This window comes from Ceratotherium simum, chromosome 3, assembly GCF_057802395.1.
Source record: "Ceratotherium simum simum isolate JZ-2026a chromosome 3, ASM5780239v1, whole genome shotgun sequence".
NCBI lineage: Eukaryota > Metazoa > Chordata > Mammalia > Perissodactyla > Rhinocerotidae > Ceratotherium > Ceratotherium simum.
The window spans coordinates 14,677,374-14,688,170 of record NC_141902.1 but is presented as its reverse complement, the minus strand read 5'-3'; the positions used below and the strand labels follow the sequence as shown (position 1 = coordinate 14,688,170).

The 10,797-nt window shown below is 40.1% G+C and overlaps 1 protein-coding gene across 2 annotated transcripts; it reads right to left on the bottom strand.

Annotated features, from left to right (window-relative positions):
• Nucleotides 1-1,680: 1,680 nt before the first annotated feature.
• On the bottom strand, nt 1,681-5,962 carry CFL2 (cofilin 2). Of its 2 annotated transcripts, none has more exons than XM_087422661.1 (4): nt 5,813-5,962; nt 4,481-4,788; nt 4,287-4,363; nt 1,681-4,203 (listed from the first exon to the last, which is right to left on the bottom strand). In XM_087422661.1, exons 1-4 carry the CDS (start codon nt 5,813-5,815, stop codon nt 4,091-4,093), a joined length of 501 nt encoding a protein of 166 aa, XP_087278787.1. In that variant the 5' UTR covers nt 5,816-5,962; the 3' UTR covers nt 1,681-4,090. The 2 variants fall into 2 exon arrangements, with proteins under 2 accessions (XP_087278787.1, XP_004436472.1); XM_004436415.3 differs by lacking the exon at nt 5,813-5,962 and adding an exon at nt 4,900-5,389.
• Between the last annotated feature and the right edge of the window lie 4,835 nt (nt 5,963-10,797).

Below are 10,797 nucleotides of genomic sequence, written 5' to 3'. Positions count from 1 at the left end.
ACATCTAAGAAAACCTTTTAAGGGTAAAAATATCTCAGATTTTTATGAGCATGGGCTTTCTTATAAAACAAAAATTCCAAGACTGTTTTCCAAATATTCTTGAGATGCTACTTTAAAAACATACTAGTTATGCCCTGCTCAAAAAATCAGATTATTCCAACTTTTTAAAAAGAAAATTAGTAACTCACTGTTTGCTACAATACAAACGCAGAGTAAAAAGTATACTGGACTGGAATCAGCTTTGCTACTCAATAGCTGTGATGTCCCTTAACCTCTCCAAACTTCACTTCCTTCAGTGTGGCAGAGAAATATGGATAGCTGGTTAAGAGGACCTAAAGAAGTCAAGATAGATCTTAAAGGCCTTGAGAACTATAAAGGACTACATAAATTTCAGGTATTAATGAGTCATAGATTTTTGATAACCTTGATCATAAATTTATGTGAAGTATTCCAAAACAATAATATTTCTCTAACTTTATTTCCTCTTTTATTTTTTACTTCAAAATTATTTGGGGAAAAAACTAGTATCTGATTGGCCACATGTGAACAAGAAAACTACACTAAAAAGATTAAGAGCAGTCAAAAACATCAACTCAGAGGCTACCCTTCATACTTCATTTTGAAAAAGATGCTACATATCAGCTAATTTGTCCTTAAACTGTGAGAATAAGTAGAAGTTACAAAAACATAGTTCAAAGACTTACAATAAATCCTATTTTCAACATGGTTATCTACTTATTTAGAATAGTTTAAACAAATTATTACATTTACATAGCATTTCCTTGTTTTCCCAAAAGCATTTCCATATTTGATCCTCAGCACCAAGTATGATAGACAGATATTATCATTTTCATATTATGAATTAAAAAACTGAGGCTGAGAGAGATTAATTTGCCAAACTGCTTTATGACAGGAAACTGAAGGGGAGGGATGAATCCCAATTCTACAAGGAAAGAAAGCAATTATTTAGATGCTCTAGAGCAAAAGAACAGCCTTAGACTTATTGGCTGAGATGAGACATACGGTATCCTATAAATTCACGCTGTCTGAAAAGCAAAATTCATTGCAGCCTGCCTGCACATCTCTAGTAGCTTTAATATTCATAGAAAATGAATATTTCTGTTTGTTTTCGATCTCAAACTATTATTAAATTTGCAATCAAAAATAGGACCTATGATGAGCAGAACCGGATTATTTTTCCCAAGTGGCAAACCTAATGAAAGGTGTTCCCAACCCCTCTATGATTTACATTGCTGAGACTATTCCTTAACAATGAAACACTTTTAAAATAATTTTCTCCCAAAGCTCATTTGCTAGATTCCATAAATTAGCTGCTATAAAGGATCTATGTATCAGAGAAACTCAAACCTAGTAAGAGGCTTTTCTTCCAATCTACTAACAAGGCATGTTACATACACAACGCTGGCCATATTATTCTAGATAATGATGGAAAACAACAGCTGATAGCCAGTTTGGGACAAACGCCAACTGTTCCCATTTGTTTGAAAATGTTAAAATTAATTGCTACAACACTCAGTTTTCAAAGAATATTCATCTCTCTAAATGAGAAAGTATATCAACTAAAATCCTAAAAAAAGACTAAAGATAATGGTGCCTCTGATGTGCAATATCAGTTTTAAAAATTTTAATGTTCCGAAGTATGAGTAAACACATCTCAACAGCTTTATATATTTTCATATATTTTATTTTTTTAAACACTTATAATTTTGCAAGCTAGCAGTAAAATATCGTCCTCAATATTTTACTGATTAGCACCGTATACCTTTTAAAGCTAACCGGAACATTGTTTCATTGTAAATGATTGTAAAAATAAAATGATCATTTCAAGTGCCAAATTAGTCTCAAGTAACATGTGAACCATTAATTTTATCATTATTTTTGGCTTTGTGCACAAAGATGTATTTCAAAGATAAACTTATTATTCGTACCAGTTCTGTCAATCTAACAAATCAAAGTACCACAGTTCAAAGCAATATTGAATCTCTGAAATCATTATATGAAGAGGCATATAAGAAAGTTGAGAAATCAGCTATAAAAACAAAAGCTACTACATAACTTAGAGTCCCTTATTTTTTTAGAAGACTGAGGAACTAATGAAAAATTCCATGGTAGAAGTATCAGTTACACGTATGGTTTAGTATATGTCAGTATTCTCATGCTTTACTTATGAGTTTGGCCTTACCAAAAAGCCATCAAAATGTCCAGGATAACTCACAGGGACAGCTGGAAGCCTGAAATAAAACTGCTCAGTGCAAAAGACCCCAAGCCATTCATATAATTTTAAAATGGAAGCCTAGACATTTAACTCCTATTTCTGTTTTCAACTGAAAAATCTTTTGACATATGGAAAATATCTAATTATATTCAAATTATTTCTACACATTAAAAAAAGGGGGCTTTTTCATTTCCTGTTTTCTGATAAGAGCATTCTTCAGAGCTATGGGGTTAAGTTCTTCGTCACGATTGACTGCTTACAAGCGTGCCTGTTTTGCATACCAGTAGAATCAAGTCCAGTTTTGCCATTTGTGGATAACTATGACAAGATACAAAAGCATGTGTTTGCCATAAATAGCTCTGGCTAACAGCAAACTGCTCACACTAAGCAGATCAAATTCTCTATAAGGAGAGCAGTCTGGACCACAGCCAAATCCCACTACTAATGTTTAAGACTGCTATATCAATTCTTTTTTTCCAATTGGCAAAATATATTAAGAAATAATAGCTGAAACAAAAGTTCCTAAACATGAGAAGTATTACTAACCTTTTGAAGGACATTTTACAAATTATTTTCATTATGACCAAATACGCCATAAGAGCTTCCTGCTTCCACTACTCAACTACTTAGAAATGTAAATGTGAATTAAAAAATAACTAATTTATCCAGAGAACAAATCAGGTATTGAAGAGAATCTATGTCAAAGTGCAAAAAAATAATTTCTGATCTCCATATTAATACATAAGGAAATAAATAAACCAATGCTTATAAAAGTACCCCTCTATAACAATAATATTTTATATTAGTTGACTTCAGGATAGAATATTTTTTAAACCAAATAAACCCAACAAATTGGAAAATATCATGCATGAATGTTGTACAAAAAAATTCTTAAATGACCAGTGCAGAGATTAACAATAGCTGTTCACCCTAGAAGCTGCTTCACATAACATTTTGCAAAATGTCCAAGGAAAACAAGGCAACGTTCTGTAATATGCCACAATTTTTATTGCAACGTGGCCATTTTTGTGGGGTGGGGAGTTTGATCTCAAAAACAATGTTCCATTAAGGCTCTTTTATACAGAAATTGCCATCATGACTGATATTCAAAATATCTTTAGTGTTGCAAGACTTACATGGTAAACATAAAACTCCTACACTTATTCAGTAGTGTACACTCAATGGAAAACAAAAAGGCATTAATAACAGCTATTTCTTTCAAGAGGATATGCAGGTAACAGGAATGAACACTGAGGTACTATGATAAGTTGATGACACAGTTAATACAGCTTAATTGGCATTCCTTTTGGGGGTAGAGGGTTAAACTCATTACAAAAAAGTGCTTTCAATGCATAGTGTTACATCTGTGCTGCCACGTCACAAAAATAGGCTTGCCAAGGCAGGTGAGGTGTATGAATGCTCGAGCCTCACAGAACCGCGATCAAGTGCAACTATAAATAATACTGAATAAAGTTTACCATCTTACCAGTGGATAATACTTTCAAGGCATTCAATTAGCTTACCCTTTGCAGTATTCTAAGCTATTCACATTGACAATCATATTCACGGTAGTGCTTGCTGCAAGGGATGCATAAAACCAGTTGTTTTGGCTAAAATATGATGGGAAGGCATTCCTTGGGTTCTACATAAAAGTAACAGTTTTAAACAGTCTAATGGCAATCACTGATAGGCTGCTTACATGAATGATATTTCCTTCATTCATTGTGTTGAAAGGACCCAACGGGAAGAGGAAAAAAAAACCACCACCAACAACAAAAACTCTAATACTATTCCAATTGACTGAGCTGGAGAAATGGAAGCTCCCTAAGATCCAGATGGCACTTGACTGTCATTTTATAAGGGTTTTCCTTCAAGTGAAACTACTACGTTGCCTCCCAATTTCTCTCCAAGTGTCGAACGGTCCTTTATATCATCCAAGCCATTAACTTGCCACTCATGTTTAATACCTAGAAAGAAAAAACATTATCCCATTACCTTATTACAATTAAGAAAGAGTAATTCCTCTGCACCAAATATTCAATGTTTGTACCTGTAAATTTCTTTTTAATGGCATCTTTAGAGCTAGCATAAATCATCTTGCTTTTTAAAGGTGCACTTTCAGGAGCCCTACAGGAAAAAAAAACAACTGTTGAATCCCACTTAAAAGAAAAACAAAGGCAAAACTGACTATGTTAATAACAATCCTTGCATTTTAAAAGTACTTTTTCTATTGTTTTTACACACCAGAATATAAATACTAGGTCTTCTTTCTTAGACTCTTTTGTTTCGTATGTGGCATCGTACAAAGCATATCGGCAATCATTCAGAGGTAGCAACTTCACAAAAGATGTGTAGGGGTCCTCTACAGTATCACCAATGTCACCCACCAAGATCTGCTTTGCTTCCTCTACAATTATTTGTCTTTTGTCATCGCTTAAACAGAAGAGAACTGCTTTCTTTCTTTTTTTGATCTCCTCTTGTGTAGAAGATTTCCTTACTTTCATATCATTAAAAACTTTGATGACTTCATCATTCACTGTAACTCCAGAAGCCTGGAAATAAAAAAAGAACAGCAATTCAGAACAAGTATTTTGGTTTTAACCAAAATTACTGCTTGCCTAGAGAGGATCAGTTTAGTCTGGACATCAAAAACTGCACCGTACCATTCAAGTAGTCCAGCGAGATTTGCCACATTTTAGGCATCAGTACATGATGCGCCAAAAGATTCGAACTCATCCGGCCCCATTCATCCTTTTTAAAGGGGTCTGGAAGTTGAAGTAAATGGCAAGTAGAGAGGGAAAGGGACAAATACAGACTGTCCCATCCCTGAAATGTTTCCTATTTCACTGGGTGATGTCAGAGCTCCAGGAGCAGCAGCAAAAATACCTTCTGTATTGTGTCAACTCTGCGGGCCTTAAAAAAACACTTTTGGATTTCAGTTAATGCTTCTACTATTTTTTTCTTTAAAGTCATCCTCGCCAGTGCCGTTTCCTCATAAGGAAAGAGAATCAAGTGTGAACTCCACACCGCCCACAGCTACAACATAATTGCCTCTCCACTCAAATGCAGACACTTCAAAACTAACGGATTCAGTGTAAAAGCTTTTTACGGCGAGAAAGCGCTTTTAAAAGAGTTTTCCCACCTCCTCGACCTTCCCCCGAGGGGTTTATGACAGTCACCATACCCTCCTCGAAAGCCTCCAGCAAGGGCTTGAGGGCACGGACCAATTTCAGAGCCGCGTGTCCAGGAAAATCAGAGCACAGGGCAGACCCTCCCGCGTCCGGCGCCCCGGCCCCTGCTGCCGCCGCCCGCCGGGCTCAGGCCCCGACCCGCGACCCCCGCCCGCGCCCGGGCCCTCCCCGCCCCCAGGAATCCGAAGAGCGGCAGGGCCCGGCCTGACGGCGGGAGGGCAGGCCGGCCGGAGCGGGAGCAGCGGGGCCGCAGCGCAGGGCGCCCACCTCGGAGGCCCAAATCAGGTTAAAATGGCGGCCTCGCTCCCAGGGCCCTGCAGGCCGCGCGGGGGGCTCTGCTCGCCGCGCTCCAGCCCCGGGGCCCCGGCCGGCGCGCCCGCCTTACCATAGTGCCCGCGGCTGTGGTGCGGCGGCGGCTCGGGCTCCGGCTCTGTGGCGCTGGGAGGAGGCGGAGAAGGAGGAGGAGGGGCGGCGGGCCGCGGCGAGTGCGGGGCACGCCGGGAGCTGCGGCCCGGGAGGCGGCGGCGGCTCGGGGGGCTGCGGGCGGCGGGCGGGGCTGTCACGTGGGCGCGCCCGCCGGCCCTTCCGCAGTCCGGCCCCGCCCGCGTCCTCGACCTGACCCGGCGCGCGCGCCCGGCAGGCCTGCTGGCTGCGGGGCCGTGGCCCGAGCCCAGGCATCTGGCAGAGCCGCCTGGAGCCCCGGCCCCACCCGTCGGCCGCCCCAGGAAGGCGAACGGCTCCCCGAGGGGCGCTGTCTCCCCCGGGGCGCTGCTCCGGGCTGGGCGCGCCTGAGGGGACCGGCGCGCCAAGCTGTCCTTCCTATATCCACCTGGGGGTTCCACCGAAAGGGCTGGATTCCAACGTTTGACTGTTTTTGGAAAGCTCTAGTGAGAGATGGCGTGAATTGTGTAGATCTTCCTCCAATTAGATAAGTGTCACGGACTAGGTGCCTCAAGAAACTCAAAACGGGGTTTGGAAGCAATTAACTGTTTTTCCAGGTTGTTTCTTTTCCTTTTGTGTGTTAAGGAGATGTAACCACCAGCCATCCTGAAACTGACCAAGCCTCACCACAAGACCTATGCCCATGACCTTTGCCTTATGTTTAATGCAAAGATCTCTCCAGGAGGAGCATAGGCCTTATTATGTGGAAGCATGTTCTCCAGCTGAGCCTGTGCAAGTGAATACCTACCTCTCCCTTTTGAATATTCATTCCCCCACCAAATAAAAGTTCCTGCTTTCCCGTGTTCCAGGACACCATGACTTTGGAAATGAATCCTCATGGCCTCCTATCTGCTGCAAATACACTTTACTTTGTGAGACAACTTCCACTGGTGTGGGGTCTTATTTAACTCATCAGGAGGTGAGCCCACATGGTTTGGTATCATAAGCACTCTAGGGGATTACCCCAGTTTACTGAATTACTCAGCAAAAACAAAATGTCAAAAAGGTGGAAAATCACTTTCCAAAAGTCTGTGGCTGAAATAATAGTAATAGGGAAAAAATTAGGTAGTAACATCCCTTGGTAATATCTTTTTATATATTAGACTTCCTAGGAAATGGATTGTACTCATGGTGGTAGTCTTTTCTTCATGAAGCCCCAGCTGTGACAGCTGACATCAAATAAGTGGACCCAAGAGCAAAGTTGCCTCCCTCTTCTTGGCAGTCACAACCTCTTCTAGCAAAGCCGGTATCACTGAGCCAAGGCTCTTCTCTAACTAAACCTTTTTGATATTTATACAAGTATCCCATTTATCATGGAAAAATTGTCACTCTATACTTTGTGGAAAATTTTAAACATTTAACGCTTTATGAGTTTATAATTAAAATGTTATAAATGAAACACTTTATATGCTTATCTATAAGGAAAGGAAGATTTAATAGTGTTTAATTACTTTGGGCTGATTTATGCTACCTTTTCTCCTAAGCATTTACTATTTCCACCTGTCTTTATTTGTAAAATTGGTAAAATGAATTTAAAACTCTGATCAGTAGTTAAACTTATGTTGTGAAAAAGACTTGCACTAAAAAGGTAGAATTGTTATTGCCTAAAACTGTTGGGAACAAAGTAGTAAGTCCAGATGAACCTTGAAGCAAACTAAGGCAGTGGTGCGGTGTACGGGCAAGAACTCTGGGCCAGGAGTGGGAGACTTGGGTGTTAATCTTGACACTGTCCCTATCTCTGTAACCTGGAAGGGCTTTCAACCCCTATAGACCTTGGGTGCTTCATCTGGAAAACAAGCTCTGATTAAATTATCTTTAAAGTCCTTTCTGGCTTTAAATTTCAGTTTCCTAGTATACCAGTGTTTTTCAGGAAATGGTATATATATGTTCTCAGGATTAAGTAAGTTAGGGATGGAAAATCATAATAAGAAGGGTTATGCCCTAGTTTGTGTGGTAAATTCTGGTATCCAAAATTTAATATATTTTAAATGGAACACGTTAGTTATTGCCCATGAAACATGAACCTAGTTTTTATGTCCATAGCTTGTGCTTATTTTCTTAATGGGAAGATTGGCTTAGTTTAGAGACAAAAATTGAGAAGAAATTTCCCAGTGTCTCAGCATGAATCCCAAGCAAGTAGATAATAATGTTTTACATTTAGCTAGTACATAACTGTTTATGAAACCTTTCACTTTCTTTATCTTTCTTGAAGTTCCAAGGAAATCACGGAGAATGGATCTCTAGTGCTCCAATTCCAGAAATGTTAGTCACCCCCAGCTGTGGCATCAACCCTTCAAGCCTCTCTCCCCCTTCCCCTTGAGAAGGTTCATACTTCGAGAGTTGATACTTCCCATGTCCTAGGATTCTTTTCCTGAAGATATTTTTGTCTTTGCACATATCTGTTTGCATTGTAATATCTTATTTATGTGTTCTGCACCCCACTAGACTGTAAGCTCCTTGAGGATCTGAGTCCTACTCATCTTTGAATTTCTGGAACCTGGCACATAGTAGGTACTCAATAGATGATGAAGTAATAAATTTAAGAGGCTTTAGTGCTATAAAGAGAACAAAAAGCAAGCTCCTGAAGATTGTGAGGCCTTTCCACGTATCCTTGTGAGGCTGGCTCTTAGAACCTCAGGGCCGATAGCAGCTCCTTCCCTTCGCGCCTGTTATTTATAAAGAGAACCTACCAGCGCTTGGTAAAGCGGTGCTTGATGCAAGCATTGCTGCATGAAGTTTGGCCCCTGTGTAGTGGAGGGATCTGAGTGTCGTACATCATGTGTATTAGTTTCCTGTGTCTGTTAACAAATTACCACAAATTTAGTGGCTTAAAACAACACAAATTTATTGTCTTATGGTTCTGGAGGTCAGAAGTCAGAAATGAGTCTTATGGGGCTAAAATCAAGGTGTTTGGCAGCACTTCATTGCTTTTGGAGTCTGCAGGAGGAGAATACGTCTTCTTGCCTTTTCCAGCTTCTAGAGGCTGCCGGCATTTCTTGGTTTGTGGCCCCAGGTAGCAATTGTATCACTTGCACCTCTGCTTCAGTCATCACATCTCTGACTCTCTCTCCTGCCTCCCTCTTTCACTTCTAAGGACCATTGTGATTACTTTGGATCCACCGGATAATTTAGGATAATCTCCCATCTCGAAATCATTAACTTAATCACACCTGCAAAGTCCCTTTTGCTATGTGAGGTAACATATTCACAGATTCTGGGGCTTAGGACAGGGAGATCTTTTGGGAGCCATTATTCTGCCTACCACACCATATCTTCTCTCTTTAGCAATGTCAAGTCCAAGCAAACGATTAACAGGTGGGACAGAAGGACCTGGAACAATCTAGAACTAGAATGCACATCTAAACTATCGTTTTCCATTTGCTGGACCACACATGGATGACAGCAACAAACAACCATTAGGAACTAAGTGAGAGTAACCTCAAAGAGGATGGATCTGAATGGAATCTCAGCTTTGACACAATAGTGGTACAATCTCAGGCCATATACTTAACTGCTCTCAGGCTATTTCCTCCTGTGTAAAATGGGGATTATGGTGAGGATCAAGTGAGATAATGAATGTAAAGCTCCTTCCAGCAAGGGACTAGGAAGCCTGGGGCTACTGTTACCACCAGTGCAGAGTGAAGGTGAGAGCGTGATTTTACCCACTCGCGGGCAACAGTCATGGAGTAATTCCAAGCCTCCTGGGTATAGATTTGTAAGGCTCAGCTAAAGTTTGTTTACTCAAGATTCCTTCGAAAATTGGAAAAGTGAACACCTCCTAATGCGTATTCTCCCAAGAAACAATCTAGATGGAGTTTCTGTGGCATGTAAAGTCTAGAATCATTTTTCAAGTCCTATCTAAAACAATGAATCTGGAAGATTATGCAGAAAAATTCTCTTCGAGCCCTACTCCCTGTCAAGACACATCACACTTAGCTCCCACAGCCACTTCCTGACAAAGACAGATGTAAGCATAAAGACACTCACTACTTCACACGGTACCTTTCCACCCACGTGCCTTCTTTACTCTGACATACCCTTCCTAACCCACGCCTGAGCTAGAAGACTGGTAAGGAGGCAGGGCAGGTGTTTTTCTAAATCCAAGTTTGAACTTAGAACTAGAAAATAAACATAGTGGGAGATGTGTGTTGGAGTCTGATCTCTGTTTCTTTCTCTCTGACCCACAAAACTCACTTTGGGTCTTACACGTCTCACCTCAGTTCTTTCTAATTTAGGAACATGACCTCACAATAAAGGAACTTAGCAGTCTATGCCACATGAAGAGGTAATAAGACAGACGGTAGCAGCAGTGAAATGCAGAAAGTAGGGAAATGAAGTTCAAAACGGTCTCAAACTCTCTCTATATAAATGGTAGTTTCAACTTAAATCACAGACACCTTTATCAGATCTGCCTGTCAGTTATTTGTGATATTAATTGAATCATGACAATGAATAGCAACTGGTTACCTAAATTATAAAAACCATACAAAACAGCATCTGAAAAAAGAAAATTGCTAGTAATTTATTTTAAGGTAGAAATCCTTTTTTTAGCTTACTTTATTATAAAAACTATAGATTTTTAAATCACAGACAGAAAATCATACAGACATGAAAAATGTAACAAATGAAAACTATTATGTTAATAGACATGAATAAGAGTAGGCAAGAGATCAAAAACTAATTCAAGAATGAGAAGAGTTTATTCATTCCATTCATTCATTCCTTCTTTTACTTCATTTATTGAGCAACATCTCCACTATCTAATTTTAGAACATTTTTATCACCCCAAAAAGAAAACCCCATATCCATTAGCAGTCACTCCCCATTCCTTCCTCCCCTTTGCCCCTGGCAACCAACCACTAATCTACTGTCTCTGTAGATTTCCCTATTGTGGACCTTTCATATGAATGGAATCACATAATAGGTAGT

Bases quoted from the DNA above. Each gene is read 5' to 3' on its own strand.
- CFL2 (XM_087422661.1), bottom strand. The intron at 4,364-4,480 runs GTGTGTAAAAAC...TTTTTCCTGTAG, and splicing joins GACCTAGTATTTATATTCTG to GGCTCCTGAAAGTGCACCTT. The intron at 4,204-4,286 runs GTACAAACATTG...TTTTCTTTCTAG, and splicing joins CATTAAAAAGAAATTTACAG to GTATTAAACATGAGTGGCAA.